The sequence below is a fragment of the Palaemon carinicauda genome, chromosome 6 (genome assembly GCF_036898095.1).
Source record: "Palaemon carinicauda isolate YSFRI2023 chromosome 6, ASM3689809v2, whole genome shotgun sequence".
NCBI lineage: Eukaryota > Metazoa > Arthropoda > Malacostraca > Decapoda > Palaemonidae > Palaemon > Palaemon carinicauda.
In genome coordinates, this window is record NC_090730.1 from 183,155,634 (window position 1) to 183,173,133 (window position 17,500).

A 17,500-nucleotide genomic window follows, 5' to 3' on the forward strand; every position below is an offset into this window, starting at 1 on the left:
TGTGAACTTTTATCTGCTGCTTGTAAGTGTTTTACCTTCTTTTAAAAGTTTTTTATTTCTTATTAGGCTTCAGAATTGTGGAATTTGTTGTACATGAACAGTGAAAAATTTTTAGAAACACGGTTAAATAAGGGGTTCTCTTAGAGGTATGTTGTTACTTTTACACCAAAGGGATTTTTCTCTTCATATCAAATACTCCAATAGAAGGTATGTAGTTTTAACATTTATTAAATGAGTATCTAAATTTGCCGGTGAAATTGGTTAACAATTGCGGATAGAATTAGTTCCTGAGTTTTCTGGATTTAACATTTGTAATTGGGAATTGATTAGCGTAGTTTAAAATCTTGACGTTTTTGCGACTTTTTCATTACATTAATTAGGGAAAGAGCATTTTGAATAGGGTTTGTATTCAAAGTAAGTTCAGCTTTTACTAGATTTTGCTTGATTATTTAACACATTCCGCTTCCTACCCGTGTCCTATTATTGGCATCTCGTTGAAAAATGTGTACAGGCAATAGTATTAAGAAACTGTTCTATAACCATATAGTTATATATAAATTTTTCTCAAAAGCTGGCAACTTCGAATAGCTTATTTGAAGTGTCGAAAAATGAAGTCGCTAAATACTGAACACTAAAGAAATAGTTTAAAGTTATTGCAATAGCTAGTGACTTGAAAAGGGAGAATAAACTTTTTTTGCATTTTTATATCTATATTGACATTAGTTTTGCATTTTGATATCAGCTTATATGGAGGCACTGCTCTTGCTCCTCGTCAAACAGCTAGTTAGCGAAATTAAGAATATTTTAGTGTATGCAATAAAGTAGAACCCGGGACTGAATCTATTTTAGCTACTGCAATATAGTTTGTAAGTCTTGTGTACTGTAATGTTCTGTTCTCCAGTTTCCTTGAATTTTAATCTAGTAAAACCGATATGACTTCAGAATTAAGGTAATTAATCTAAGTTTAAACCCTGGTTATGGGAGGCAGGGAAAGAAGGGTTTCGGGATTGTAGGTTTTTTGTTTCTTTTAAGGCTAAAATGAGGGTTTCCATTATGTCTCCTAAGGATAAGAAATGTTATCACTAGATAACCCTTAAGTGATGTGATAGTTATCCTTAAGCTGGGGCTGTAATGATAATTCCAATTTAATGTCATTTATAGATGATTAATTTTATGAATTTAAGGTTACTATTGGCAAGTGGTATTAAGTTTAATAGCCTTGAGCTGGGGCTAAAATGATAGTTCGCATTTACGGTCATTTATGGTTAAAATTTATTAATTCAAGGAACCCTTACCAAGTGGTATAAGCTTTTAAGCCTTAAGCTAAGGCTAAAATGATAGTTTGCATTTACTATCATTATGGTTAACTAATTTTATGAATTTAAGTTACCCTCAGCAAGTGGTATTAAGTTTGATAGCCTTAAGCTGAGGCTATAATAAGTTCCCATTTAATGTCATTTATGGATAGCCTTAACCTGAGACTAAAATTGTGGTTCCTATTTGTTAATCTATGGTTAAATAGTTTTATACATTTATGATACCCTTAGCAAGTGGCATTCTAAGTTTGATATCCTTAAGCCGATACTAAAATACCTCTCATTTTCGGTCATTAAGGGACAGAAATCTGATTTCAAAATAGCCTTAGCAATTGGTATTCAGGTTTATTCTTAAGGGTAGATATTCGGCATTGGCGGATTCAAGTATGAAATATATCTAGATATGCCCTTAGCAAGCTGAATTAAAATTCAAACTCTGATTAGAACACCTGCCCAACCTTTATCAGATATGAATTAAGCGGAAGATTGTGTTCATGACTAAATATCGGCGTCAATGACCTCTGTTATCAGGATTATTTCCATTATTTCGTGCTAAGCTAAAACCCTAGCTGGAAAAGCAGGATGTTATAAGCAACAGGGGCCCCAACAGGAAAAATAGCCTTGTGAGGAAAGGAAATAAGTAAAATTAAATTACTTAAAACAGAATTAACGTTGAAATATTTCCTATATAAACTATAAAAACTTTAACAAATTGCCAGAGAATTTCATATCGATCATTAAAGACTTAAATGGCATATTCTGAACCGAAAGTGGGCAGATTTCTTAAAATTTCAAATATATTTTAATTAATTTTCTTTTATCAAGGATATAGATATTTGAAATTATCTAGTATAACCTCAATTTCCACCAGCTGTTTAGTCCAACAAATTAATTAGATTAAATGAAAAGCATGATGGTCAAAATTGTAATTTTAATCTTTGATCCTAGTTACGATTACATGATACAGTTTAAGGGTAAATTGAGTGACTGTAACGTAAAAAATATTGGACGCTTCCACCATTCACGGGTTACTGACTCTAGCTTTAATTTTCATAGAATTTTGTATCGCCAAGATTAGTAAGAGTTAAGCAAGTTAGTTAAGTTACCACGTAGTTGGAAGGTTATATTTTCGCCCCTGCTTGTGTGTTCTTTTAACATCTTCCTGGCCACAATTTTCATCGTTGAGTAATAAAACTTCAGGGATTAACTGTTACGTAAAAAGCTGAAATAATTGAATTTTGGAATGTCAAGGTGAAAGGTCAAGTAAAATTTCCAATTCGCGTAAACAGCCATAAGTTTGGACATCTTTTTATTCTTCTGATTAACATATTTTCCAGAATCTTTTCTGTAGTCTTATCGCTAGTATCCTTAGTAATATGTTTGCTAGTCTTCTGCTTAACATATGTTCCAACTTCTTGTCTTTAATCTTGGTCCAATCTCAACATCAAATAAATTAGGTATAGCTAAAATATTATTGATTTTGTTGTTGTTGTTACTTGCTAGGCTACAACCTTAGCTGGAAAAGCAGCATGCTATAAGCCCAGGGGCACCAACAGTGAAAATAGCCTAGTAAGGAAAAGAAACTAAGGAAAAATAAAAATTAAGATAAGTGTGCCCTAGTGTATCCTCAAGCAAGAGAACTCCTAACCCAAGACAGTGGAAGACAAATGTACAAAGGCTATGACAATACCCAAGACGAAAGAACAATGGTTTGATTTAGGAGTCCTTCTCCTAGAAGAGCTGCTTAATTCAAATTTAATATAATGGTTTTCAAAACATATAGCTCATTCAGTTGATACTTTATGGAAATTTTGATCCAATTAAACAATGTATATTTTTTCAGATCGTGGTTCAGTGGTTTCTACGTATACCCAAGACTTCTTATGACCTGACGAAGTGCTGTCCAGGGCCCCATCAAGACCAGGGATTTCTGAAGTAGAATTTTCTTATCAAAATCAAAATACGGAAGCTTTGAAATATGGAAACTTTGATTTTTTGAAGTAAGACCTTATATTCGAAACTATTTTGAGTCGGTAAACTAAACTATTATTTTTTTTAGGTTTTAATCTTACAGCATGAAAGATAAGCAGTTTCATAATCTCTAACTTAAATTCCTTTGCAATTATTGGCATGAATATGCAAAGCCTGTATTTTCTCACAGGGTTTAGAATTTGTAACTATTCTTGGCCATTTTAAAAGTACCTTTAACACTTCAGTGAATTTTATGTAGATTTATAGGGCTAACTTGTTGAAAATTTCAAAAAAAAAAAAAATTCAAGGAGAAAATCGTGAAAAAAAAGGTAATATTTTGACCTGTAACATTTTAAAGTAGATTGGTGTCGGATTGGTGAAGGGGATAATTAGTAAAGGTACCATTAATACAGAGGTTATTGTAGCATCTTTATTTCTAAAAGGATTTCTTGTGATTAACTGCTTCTAGAAAGTTAGAGGTTACTGTAGCATCTTTATTTCTAAACTGGTTACTTGATAATTAACTGTTTCTATAAGTTCATACAGGGGTTACTGTAGCATCTTCATTTCTAAACTGGTAACTTTATAATTAACTGCTTCTAGAAAGTTAGAGGTAACTGTAGCATCTTTATTTCTAAACTGGTTACTTTATAATTAACTGCTTCTAGAAAGTTAATACAGAGGTTACTGTAGCATCTTATTTCTAAAATAATTACTTGATAATTAACTGCTTCTAAAAGTTAATACAGAGGCTACTGTAGCATCTTCATTTCTAAACTGGTTACTTTATACTTAACTTCTTCTAGAAAGTTAATACAGAGGTTACTGTAGCATCTTTATTTCTAAACTGGTTGCTTGTGATTAACTGCTTCTAGAGAGTTAATACAAAGGTCACTGTAGCATTATTTCTAAACTGGTTACTTGATAATTAACACTTCTAGAATGTTAATACAGAGGTTACTGTGGCATCTTTATTTCTAAACTGATTACTTGATAATTGTTTCAAGAAAGCTAAGAGGAACAAACATTTCAATTGTGGTTTAGAGAAAATTAAGAAAGTTTCAAGTATTAAGAGGCGTGTTTGTAACTGTTAATTAAATTTTATTTTTAATTAGTCTTAAGTCCAAATCTATTCTTTCTAGATACTAATACTGTGAAGTTTTTGGTGGCCTACTGTGAAGTTCTTGGTGGCCTACTGTGAAGTTCTTGGTGGCCTACTGTGAAGTTCTTGGTGGCCTACTGTGAAGTTCTTGGTGGCCTACTGTGAAGTTCTTGGTGGCCTACTGTGAAGTTCTTGGTGGCCTACTGTGAAGTTCTTGGTGGCCTACTGTGAAGTTCTTGGTGGCCTACTGTGAAGTTCTTGGTGGCCTACTGTGAAGTTCTTGGTGGCCTACTGTAAAGTTCTTGGTGGCCTACTGTAAAGTTCTCGGTGGCCTACTGTGAAGTTCTCGGTGGCCTACTGTGAAGTTCTTGGTGGCCTACTGTGAAGTTCTTGGTGGCCTACTGTGAAGTTCTTGGTGGCCTACTGTGAAGTTCTTGGTGGCCTACTGTGAAGTTCTTGGTGGCATACTGTTTAAGTTCTTGTTGGTGTACTGAAAAGTTCTTCAAGATATACTGTAAAGTTCTTGGTGGCCTACTGTAAAGTTCTTGGTGGCCTACTGTGAAGTTCTTGGTAGCCTACTGTGAAGTTCTTGGTGGCCTACTGTGAAGTTCTTGGTGGCATACTGTTTAAGTTCTTGTTGGTGTACTGATAAGTTCTTCAAGATATACTGTAAAGTTCTTGGTGGCATACTATAAAGCTTTTGATGGCTTGCTTAAGCTTATTATAAGGTAACAGATTCCGGCCATATCAACCTACCTTATGCACATAACCTTTAAGGTTGGATGTTTACTTAAGCTTTTCATAAGGTAACAGATTCCGGCCATATCAACCTACCTTATGCACATAACCTTTAAGGTTGGATGGTTACTTTAGCTTATTATAAGGTAACAGATTCCGGCCATATCAACCTACCTTATGCACATAACCTTTAAGGTTGGATGGTTACTTAAGCTTCTTATAAGGTAACAGATTCCGGCCATATCAACCTACCTTATGCACATAACCTTTAAGGTTGGATGGTTACTTTAGCTTATTCTAAGGTAACAGATTCCGGCCATATCAACCTACCTTATGTCATACCCTTCAAGGTTGGATGTGAAGCTTAGGACCAGAATCTGTACCTTATGATATCAATCTACCTTATGCACTAATCCTTTGTCCATTATGGTTATAACTTAAGCTTATTCTATAAAGTCCCTCGGGTATATTGTACTATCACCAGTATCCCAATTTTAATTGGCATGAAGTAATTATTAAACAAATTTAATATATTTCAAGGACATTTCTGTTTAGAGTTTATTGTAATTCACAATTTTACTCCCACTGAATATATTTTTTTCAGAATGGCTGTCATGGCTGCTAACCAGCGACATGAACGTTCAGATGAGGGTCCTTTGCAGACTTTATTTTTGACAACTATCATCGGGAATGATCAAATGAGGGTCTTATGAGGTAAATTGAATGAACTGTTCACTTTTATTTTACTTCGTCCAGTTTATTGTTCAATTAATTTTTAGTTTCTCCTTTTATTCACTTCGGTTTTAGTTTTTCGTTGTTCACTTCTTGGTTTCCTATATTGTGTGCTTTTTTGTGTTCCCATAATTATTTTTTTGGTTTAAATTGTTAGTTTCCTAGTTTATTTTCCACTGTTTTGGTTTCCTAATTTGTTGTTCCATTTTTTAGTTTCCTAATCACTTTTTTACCTAATCACGATTTTAGTTCCCTAATAGCTATTTTTGGTTCTTTATTTTGATTACTGTATTAATATCTTTATTAATCTATTTTGTTCACCTTTTTGGTTTCCTAATTGTTCAATTCAGTTTCCCTAGTTTATTGCTTACTCTCTTGGTTCCCCAATTTATTGTTCTTTACTTTCCCTAGTTTATTCACTTTTTGTGTGATTTATTGTTCACTGTATTTTTTCAAGCTTATTGTTCATTCTTTGAGTTAACAATGTTTGTTCCATTTTTTTCTCCTAAAATTTTTCTCTCCCAAGTTTATCGTTCACTTTTTTTTATTCACCAGTATGTTCAATTCTTTACTTTCACAAGTTTATTGTTCAATTTTTGTTTCCCAAGTTTATCGTTCACTTTTTTACTGAACCACTGTTTAATTCTTTTATTTCACAAGGTTATTGTTCACTTTTTTTACTGAACCAGTATGTTCAATTCTTTGCTTTCCCAAGTTTATTGTTCAAATTTTTTACTGAACCATTATGTTTAAATCTTTTATTTCCCAAGTTTATCATTTACTTTTTTTACTGAACCAGTATGTTCATTTCTTTACTGTCACCAGTTTATTCTTTGTTTTATTCCCAAGTTTCTTGCATAAAAACTGTATGCCTCCCCTTGTCATATAAAAGTAGCAGATAATTAAATTTTAAACAACTAAACTTCAAACTGAACTAAACTTAAACTGTTTAGTTTTAGAAAGTCATTTTAAAGGTACTTGAAATACTAAAAATAGGTTGTGTTTTGCATTAAAGCAATATTTTCTATACTTGATAGAAAACTACATTAACAAAAAGGATTGTATTCATACGTAAAAAATCTTGTTGTTTAAAGTTTGTAAACCTAAAGTTGTTCATTGTTCTACTGCAGGTTCATCGGAAAGTTCCAGCAGCGTGGCAACTATAAGGTCGGGAAGTTACAGAAACGTGTGGCAACTAAAAGTTCTGGAAGTTTCAGTAGCGTGGCAACTACGAGGTCTGGAAGTTACATGGCATCAAGTTAAGAGGGAGAGTCCAGTTCCATGACAGCAAGTTCACATTTCCCTGAGGAATAAGTTGCAGCAGAAGCCAGGGAATGAGGGATAGTTAACCTCTCCACATAAGCAAGAATTTAGCCATGCAAGACCCCGAGGAAAATCTCACCACAATCGGCCACATGGTGGTAGTTCATCACGGAGCTATGCTGCAGCGCAAGGGTTCAAAAGGAGTAGAATAACAGAGCAGAAGAAGAAAGCAGAATAATTGCGAGTTTATTACATTATGAGAAAATTCTAATTAACTTAGCGGCAAGTACTGTTGAAGGAAATTGAATAAAAGGTCTTTCAAAAATATTATAGAGTTTTATTAAATGAATTATTGAATAACACAATGAATTATTGAATAACACACGTGGTGTTTTCCAAGTAATTGCTAACATAGTATCACTTTTTTCACCTCAATATAAATGTTTCCGCTTTTTCTAAGCCCCTTGAAGTTTCGTTTTCATATTGAAGTGTGCTTCCAATAATACTTTCCCAGCATGCAAGAATTTTCGATGCTGAAAACAGGTGAACACCCTCGATCCTCTTCACGGGTGCTGGTGGCATTTCACCCGTGTGGCATTTCTCCCTCAACAAGTTGAGATGTCCTGTGGCTAAAATGACTTTTATTGTCCACCTGCATCGATCAATTGGTTTTTCAGTAACGAATACTGGAGATAACATTCCCCCCTCCAGATGAATCTTAATATTACGGCAGATAGTTATGAACTCGTCATTTTTCAACCATTCGAGCTACTTTATCTGAAAAGAAAGGCTCTAGTTATGAACTCGTCATTTTTCAACCATTCGAGCTACTTTATCTGAAAAGAATGTCTTTAAAAACAAACAAAATCCAATTATATTCTACATTAAATACATGGAAGCAATTTCATTTCTAAGAGCTATAGTACTTCGTTTTAAAGAGATCTAGAATAAAAACACTAAAAATTAAAGAATTTCATTTTAAAAAAGGGAAATAACTTGTAATTTTGTCAATTTTCTAACAAAATTACATGTTTAGAGATACTAAATTATTGTTGTTTTGAAAACAGATTTAGATTTTTGAAAACAGATTTAGATTTTAACAAAAGACACGCCTTTTTAAGAAACTATTCTTTCCTTCAAAAACGGGAATATAAAGAAAATCTACATTGAAGCACTTGTACTCTTAGTGAAAATTCCCACTTAACTAGACAAAACTTTTACACAGCTAGATAAGATCTGAATATTACAGATTGATCTTATACACAATCACATGTATGTTCAAATGCTTTTTATATAATCATTGATACATCATGAATATGGAGCAATAGATAAAATGCTTACCGTTATATTTCTCACGTTCCTCTACGTCAACTAATCCTACTCGTGGCATCCTCATTACAAGTTATATAAATCCAATTTCTTCAAGAGTCCTCAGCTCATGCAAGAACTTATACCCTGGAAAAATAAATACAATTTAGATATTTCTTCAGAGTCCTCAGATCATGCAAGAACCTATATCTTAAATTTTATTTATCTTAAATTTTATTTATCTTAAATTTTATCTTAAATTTAGATATTTCTTAAATTCCTCGGGTCATGCAAGAACTTATATTTTAAATTTAGATATTTCTTCAAGTCCTCAGGTCATGTAAGAATTTATATCCTAATTTTAGATATTTCTTCAAGTCCTCAGGTCATGAAATTACTTATATCCTGAAAAAATAAATACAATTTAGATATTTCGGAGAGTCTTCCGGTCATGCAAGAACTTTTATCCTAATTTTAGATATTTCTTCAAATCCTCAGGTCAAGCAAGAACTTATATCCTAAATTTAGATATTTCTTCAAGTCCTCAGGTCATAAAATTACTTATATCCTGAAAAAATAAATAAAATTTAGATATTTCGGAGAGTCCTCAGGTCATGCAAGAACTGGTATCTTAATTTTGGATATTTCTTCAAGTCCCTCAGGTCATGCAAGAACTTATATCCTTGAAAAATAAATACAATTTAGATATTTCTTCGAGTCCTCAGGTCATGCAAGAACATATATCCTGAAAGAATAAATACAATTTAGATAATGTTTAGGTTATGTTTATAAAATGCTCAAACACTGCTCCGTAAATCTTTTCCAGGGTAGTTAGAAATAATTCAAGCTTTCTCTAAAGATGAAGATACCCAAATCTGAATTACTGCTAAGTCTGTATGGCACATAGTTAGTAATACCTACTTTTTCAAATCACTGACTACCTATAATGATATAAAATACGGCCAATTGTTCCAATTTGGTTTATATAATTTGTGATGGGAGCGCTCTGCAGATTTACTATCAAGTTACGAGCTAGCACAACAAAATCTCTAAAAATAGAGGCTAAGTAGAAAGATGAAAGATATGAAAAGATCTAAAGCAAGTAATAATGCCTACAGTTCACCTGAGGTTTTGACAGCACTTACAAACCCCTCCCTCACCTCGCAGTAAAAAAGGTTTTATAACAAATACTTCACTATATACCAATATGAGAGTATTATTCAAAATAGGTAATATGCAAGACATTTAAATGAAACTATATATGATATATTGCATAGCCAAATATTTCAACAAAATGAAAATTACTGGTCCTATGAATGTCTACTAAACTAGTTATCAAAACACTGTGAGGATTAGATATCCATTAATCAAGAGACCCTCATTTAAAAAATAATCTAACCAGAAAAGATACGAGTCTAGCATGTCATTCAGTAGTGGTTTGTAATGGAGAGAACCATTCTGTAATTCTAAAATTCTGCACAAATTTTATGATAATTTAACAATATCCAACAAATTTTGTAGATTTCAGAACAAAGCCCTCTGAAGAATTTAGGGATTGAAATGGTAAGACAGGAATAGAAATTAAACTGACATTAATCGAGTACCATATATGGATTAGGGCGAGCGGGGTGGGGTTAGATGGAGAAGGTTTGGATAAGCTCTTTGTACTCCCCCAGAGATATTGATGCACCAAACTTTCAATTGGGCATCACAAGAGGGTAGAAAAAGCTGGAATACCCGGGCCAACATGGCTGAGGACTATGAAACGTGAAGTAGATCATGATGAATGGAGAAGTATTGATTTAAAAGCTCAAGATAGAGACGACTGATTATATCTAACTGAAGACCTTTGCGTCAATAGGCAGGGGAGGAGATGATCTTGATATGTAATTAAGGAGGCATGTTTGTTTTAAATGGAATGTGCTACCTATTCCTAGTTTTGTAACTAATCAATACTTGTCATTTATTACACACCATTCCTACTCTCCGAGGGTTCATGCCACGACAATCATTAAACCTATTATATTAACTAAAGCAGATATTCCTACACCGAATTATGTATATATCCAAAAGCTGCATTATAAAACACCTCAAGCCGTTTCTATTCCACAGCAAGATAATGGCCTCAGACATGTCCGTATGTCTTGGGTTTGACCAGTTTTTATCACCATTGCGAATTGGTGATGGTGGGAGACTTCGAGTCTAATCACCCATTGCAAACCAAACTAGTATAGGTTGCCCTGACTAGTATAGCTTTGCTGATCATAGCGATACACGAACCCTTTCACCACGTTGATTTATCCCCACTCAGAAAGGCCTAGAATAGTAAGTGTATAGATCCTCACTTTCTCACTTCAGGTGGGACTACATAGAGCTCACTATTGTATCTACTCTGTTACTTGCAGAATCTAGTTACCTGTTAAAACCCACTATCTTAAGATGTTTTTACTAACAGTTCTATGCTGAAAGGGATTTACAATAAATTCCATGCTTTCAGTTATTAACTATAAACTATGCTTCAAGTTATTAACTATAACTATGCTTTAAGTTATTAACTATAAACTATGCTGAAAATTATTAACAAATTGTATGCTGAAAGTTATTAGCAATAGATTTTATGCTGAAAGTTGATAAATTCTACGCTGAATGTTGGTAAATTCTATGCTGAAAGTTAAATTCTATGCTGAAAGTTAAATTCTATGCTGAAAGTTAAATTCTATGCTGAAAGTTAAATTCTATGCTGAAAGTTAAATTCGAAGCTGAAAGTTAAATTCGAAGCTGAAAGTTAAATTCGAAGCTGAAAGTTAACAAAAATTCTATTCTGACAGTTAAATTCTATGCTGAAAGTTATTCACAAGCTTCCATTAAAAGCTAAATCATATCACTACCTATGAACTTTCTGAGGCTACCTGGTTTTATGTTAATTGAAATAATGGGGCTTACCATTAACCTATTTAATTCTTAGTTAATTACTTTTAAAACAGGTTAAAACTTCTATGATCAACCATTCTATAATCATCTTCTATTCATGAATATTCGTTCTCAACATACAGGTATCTTAACTTTCTTTAAAAATTAATAAATTTTTTTGTAAGTTTCTTCACATCAATTTTATAAATGTTCAAGACTTAAACATTGTTAAATTTGGATGATTTTAAATCATTTAAATATAAAGAATATAAAATTCAACTGTATGCATGAGAGAACTGTATTATATATTGGCTTACGTTAGTATCAGATTTATTTAGTGACCAGCTACTGCCATTTTTCAAGTTGGGACCAGCCTCAGACCAGATGCTATCGTCCCAAGCAACAAACTAATGCTCTATGTTTCATTATTTAAGATTTGTCCATCAATAGACCTCAATTTTACTTTTTAAAAGTGTGATTTCAGTTCCAGTTTTATCAGAATAGATGCCCACCAGAACGTCAGCCGGGCAAGCCCAACCCCCTACTGTGGTTACCAAGCACAGCAGTGGCCTCCCGAGTAAACAGCCTAAACTGGGATCACTCTGCCACCATGTGAATGCTAGGCGAACACCTTACCATTGTACTCTGCGTAGCCTTCCTTGGTAAGATTAGCCACAAGAAGGAAAAACACTATTTAAGTTATTGGACTTCACAATAATTGTGATATCGAGGCACTATTTTCCCTGTTGGAGCCCCTGGGCTTATAGCATCCTGCTTTTCCAACTAGGATTGTAGCTTAGCAAGTAGCAACAACAACAACATGGATTAAAGTACAGTTGCTATAAGAACATTTAGCAACGTTCTAGTTTTAATACATGCACATAACATTAGGGTTAAAAGTCAAACATTAATAGTAATTTTGAAGTTTACTAAAATAACCAGAGATCCTTCTGAGTTTCCATTACCTTAATGGAGTTCTTGGAAAACTTTGAAAAACTACTAAGAGCCAGTTCATACTTCTGATGATGTCAACAGCGTCTATTATCAGCTTCCAAAATTCTGAAAACACACATTAATACTTTAATCAAGATAGTTTTAAAAAACACAATCTGTAGGCCTACATAGTAATATCAATTGCCACAAGTTAACTGACCATTAAGATTGCTTAGTTATAAGTACACAGATATAAAGATATATGTGTACAATGATATATGAGTGCGCACAATGATGTATGTGCACAATGATGTATGTGCACAATGATGTATGTGCACAATGATGTATGTGCACAATGATGTATGTGCACAATGATGTATGTGCACAATGATATATGTGCACAATGATATATGTGCACAATGATATATGTGCACAATGATAATCTATGGAGATTAAGTAAATTTATTGCATATTTTAGCTAGGGTAAACATCCGATTACCTTCGTGCTTTAGAAATTATGGCCAAAATTCTTACTTTCAATCTCTTTCAATAATAGTTCCAAGTTCCAAGAAAAAACACCCAACACCTAATTGGTATATTTAGCATTATGATAAAGGTTGAGGAATAATATGACATTTCCACCAAAGCAGTCTCAAGTATGTACTCCCAAATGTTTACCTAAATCAGTCCATTGTGCATGCAAAGTTCATATCTTCATACAAAGTCCAAAACATCGTAGACTGTCATGATATTTCAAAAGGCAGCTCCACCTCCAGTCACCTGCAAATATGTATAAATTATTATTACTGAAATAAAACTAAACTGTCCAATTACGATATCATCGAAGTAAATCTCTAATGTCAAGAGATCGTGCAGACAAAATTTTAGATTCGCCCGTAGCAAACTGGTAAATTAATTAAAGCACATTTATACAATTATTAGTAAAAGTTATTTTCCAGGCAGAGGAAAGCTCATGGCTCAGACAATATGACATCAAATTTGAAAACAAAACTATGCTTGTTTTCTGCAAGCTCTAGATATACATTAAAATTATTTTTGCCATAGCAGCCGAAATAATTTGACATTTAAATTATACAATAACACTTCTAGGTCGGCAGCACTTCACAAAACCTATACAGTAAAAGAACCGGTATTACAGTTACACAATCCTAAATTGTGTAGTCTTGAATAAGGTGCGCATCCAAAAATTATTATTTTAAGTATTCTAAAATAACAGTGAAATAGGAAACAAAATGCAAATAAAATTACTTCAGGGAACTGTAAAAATAAAATATTTAGTACTTACGCTATCTGATTTTAAAATTCAGATACTACAGACGTCACTTATTACTACAATAAAACTTGTCACATGGCCTTGGATATTATAAATATTTGGGTCTAAAGTCCAAGCACTATACTCTTAAAACCCCTTCAGTGTCAACTATCAGATTTAAGGAAAATCTGTTGGCATGTGGAAGAAAGGAAATTGCAACAGGTACACAAGGGGACCATATTGTCTTGACAGGGACCAGACCGTCTTCATGGGTACAGCGGGGAACTAACACGTTTCAACGGGTACAGCAGGGAACTAAAACGTTTCAACGGGTATAGAGGGTAACTAAAACGTTTCAACGGGTACAGCGGGGAACGAACGTTTCAACGGGTACAGCGGGGAACAAACGTTTCAACGGGTACAGCGGGGAATAAACGTTTCAACGGGTACAGCGGGGAACAAACGTTTCAACGGGTACAGAGGGGAATTAAAACTTCTCAACGGGTACAGCGGGGAACTAAAACGTTTCAACGGGTACAGCGGGGGATTAAAACTTTTCAACGGGTATAGCGGGTAACTAAAACGTTTCAACGGGTATAGCGGGTAACTAGAACGTTTCAATGGGTACAGCGGGGAACAAACGTTTCAACGGGTACAGAGGGGAATTAAAACTTCTCAACGGGTACAGCGGGGAACTAAAAAGTTTCAACGGGTACAGCGGGGGATTAAAACTTTTCAACAGGTACAGCGGGGAATTAAAACTTTTCAACGGGTACAGCGGTGAACTAAAACGTTTCAACGGATACAGCGAGGAACTAAAACGTTTCAACGGATACAGCGAGGAACTAAAACGTTTCAACGGATACAGCGGGGAAGTAAAACATTTCAACGGGTACAGCGGGGAACTAAAACATTTCAACGGGTACAGCGGGGAACTAAACGTTTCAACGGGTACAGCGGGGAACTAAAACGTTTCAACGGGTACAGCGGGGAACTAAAACGTTTCAACGGGTACAGCGGGGAACTAAAACGTTTCAACGGGTACAGCGGGGAACTAAAACGTTTCAACGGGTACAGCGGGAAACTAAAATGTTTGCACAGGTACAACAGAAAACTAAAACGTTTCAATGGGTACAGCAGGGAACAAAAGTTTCAAAGGGTAAGTAAAACGTTTCAACAGGTACAGCGGAGAACTAAAACATTCCATCCTGTACAGCTGGAAAACATTTTAACGGTTACAGCAGGGAACTGAAAGGCTTTAACGGTTACAGCAGGGAACTGAAAGGCTTTAACTGTTACAGCAAGGAACTGAAAGGCTTTAACTGTACACAGCAGGGAATTGAAAGGCTTTAACTGTTACAGCAGGGAACTGAAAGGCTTTAACGGTTACAGCAGGGAACTGAAAGGCTTTGACGGTTACAGCAGGGAACTGAAAGGCTTTAAGGTTACAGCAGGGAACTGAAAGGCTTTAAGGTTACAGCAGGGAACTGAAAGGCTTTAAGGTTACAGCAGGGAACTGAAAGGCTTTAAGGTTACAGCAGGGAACTGAAAGGCTTTAACGGTTACAGCAGGGAACTAAAACGTTTTAACGGTTACAGCAGGGAACTAAAACGTTTTAACGGTTGCAGGAGGGAACTAAAACGTTTTAACGGTTGCAGCAGGGAACTAAAACGTTTCAACGATTACAGCAGGAAACTAAAACGTTTTAACGATTACAGCAGGGAACTAAAAGGTTTTAACGGTTACAGCAGGGAACTAAAACGTTTTAACAGTTACAGCAGGGAACTAAAACGTTTTAACGGTTACAGCAGGGAACTAAAACGTTTTAACGGTTGCAGGAGGGAACTAAAACGTTTTAACGGTTGCAGCAGGGAACTAAAACGTTTCAACGATTACAGCAGGAAACTAAAACGTTTTAACGATTACAGCAGGGAACTAAAAGGTTTTAACGGTTACAGCAGGGAACTAAAACGTTTTAACAGTTACAGCAGGGAACTAAAACGTTTTAACGGTTACAGCAGGGAATAAATGTTTTAACGGTTACAGCAGGGAACTAAAACGTTTTAACGGTTACAGTGGTGAAGAAACGCTTTAATAGTTACAGCAGGGAACTAAAACGCTTCAACAGTTACAGCGGGGAACTAAAACGTTTCAACGGGTACAGCAGGGAACTAAAGTGTTTTAACGGTTACAGCAGGGAACTAATGCGTTTTAACGTTTACAGTAAGGAACAAACGCTTTAAAAGTTACAGCAGGGAACAAACGTTTTAATAGTTACAGCAGGGAACTAAAACGTTTCAACGGTTACAGTTAGGGAACTAAAGCGTTTTAAGGGTTACAGCAGGGAACTAAAGCGTTTTAACGGTTACAATTAGGGAACTAAAACTTTTTAACGGTTACAGCAGGGAACTAAAACGTTTCAACGGTTACAGCAGGGAACTAAAACGTTTCAACGGTTACGGCAGGAAACTAAAACGTTTCAACGGTTACGGCAGGAAACTAAAACGTTTCAACGGTTACGGCAGGAAACTAAAACGTTTCAACGGTTACGGCAGGAAACTAAAACGTTTCAACGGTTACGGCAGGAAACTAAAACGTTTCAACGGTAACGGCAGGGAACTAAAACGTTTCAACGGTTACAGCAGGGAACTAAAACGTTTCAACGGTTACAGCAGGGAACTAAAACGTTTCAACGGTTACAGCAGGGAACTAAAACGTTTCAACGGTTACAGCAGGGAACTAAAACGTTTCAACGGTTACAGCAGGGAACTAAAACGTTTCAACGGTTACAGCAGGGAACTAAAACGTTTCAACGGTTACAGCAGGGAACTAAAACGTTTCAACGGTTACAGCAGGGAACTAAAACGTTTCAACGGTTACAGCAGGGAACTAAAACGTTTCAACGGTTACAGCAGGGAACTAAAACGTTTCAACGGTTACAGCAGGGAACTAAAACGTTTCAACGGTTACAGCAGGGAACTAAAAAGTATCAACGGTTACAGCAGGGAACTAAAAAGTATCAACGGTTACAGCAGGGAACTAAAACGTTTCAACGGTTACAGCAGGGAACTAAAACGTTTCAACGGTTACAGCAGGGATCTAAAATGTTTAAACTGTTACAGCAGGGAACTAAAACGTTTCAACGGTTACTGCAGGGAACTAAAGTTTCTTAACGGTTACTGCAGGGAACTAAAGTTTCTTAACGGTTACAGCAGGGAACTAAAGCGTTTTAACGTTTACACTAGGGAACAAACGCTTTAACAGTTTATAGCAGGGAACTAAAACTTTTTTATGGTTACGGCAGGAAACCAACATGTCATAACTGTTACAGTAGGGAACTAAAAACGTTTCAACGGTTACAGTAGGGAACTAAAAAAGTTTCAACGGTTACAGTAGGGAACTAAAAACGTTTAACGGTTACAGTAGGGAACTAAAACGTTCGTGCAGTTAGGAACTGAAATGACACCAAACACCAAGTAATCTCTAAGGGCGGGAATTCCTTAAGAGATCCTTAAAACAATTCCTTAAGCGCATTGCATAAGGTGCACCGACGCCCCAATATTTAAAGAGATATGACATACCTGGCTGCAGGATCAACATTGTGAGGCAAGTGGGAATTGAATACTGCTTAAGAACTTCCTAATTGCGCTAGGGAAGGTAGATAAACTAAATGAGAACTTCCTAATTGCTCTAGGGAAGGTAGATAAACTAAATGAGAACTTCCTAATTGCTCTAGGGAAGGTAGATAAACTAAATGAGAACTTCCTAATTGCTCTAGGGAAGGTAGATAAACTAAAGGAGAACTTCCTAATTGCTCTAGGGAAGGTAGATAAACTAAAGGAGAACTTCCTAATTGCTCTAGGGAAGGTAGATAAACTAAAGGAGAACTTCCTAATTGCTCTAGGGAAGATAGATAAACAACTTACAAAGGTCAATTTGCAGCATTCTTTGGCA

The 17,500-nt window shown here is 35.1% G+C and overlaps 2 protein-coding genes and 1 long non-coding RNA gene across 3 annotated transcripts in view; 1 reads left to right on the forward strand and 2 right to left on the reverse strand.

The window, feature by feature from the left end:
* LOC137643382 (putative per-hexamer repeat protein 5) overlaps positions 1 to 490 on the reverse strand; it is a 1,723-nt gene extending 1,233 nt beyond the window's left edge. Inside the window, exon 1 of the mRNA XM_068376212.1 lies at positions 471 to 490. Coding sequence (XP_068232313.1) covers positions 471 to 490 — 20 coding nt within the window. The remainder of the gene's footprint in view (positions 1 to 470) is intronic.
* Positions 491 to 12,253: 11,763 nt separating this feature from the next.
* Positions 12,254 to 13,054, reverse strand: LOC137642312 (uncharacterized). The gene is made up of 2 exons (XR_011044754.1): positions 12,952 to 13,054; positions 12,254 to 12,399 (listed from the first exon to the last, which is right to left on the reverse strand). It is a non-coding gene; the product is annotated as an uncharacterized lncRNA (long non-coding RNA).
* A 1,112-nt stretch (positions 13,055 to 14,166) lies between these two features.
* On the forward strand, positions 14,167 to 16,807 carry LOC137643383 (involucrin-like). The gene is made up of 2 exons (XM_068376213.1): positions 14,167 to 14,468; positions 15,949 to 16,807. Exons 1-2 carry the CDS (start codon positions 14,167 to 14,169, stop codon positions 16,805 to 16,807), a joined length of 1,161 nt encoding a protein of 386 aa, XP_068232314.1.
* Positions 16,808 to 17,500: the final 693 nt, after the last annotated feature.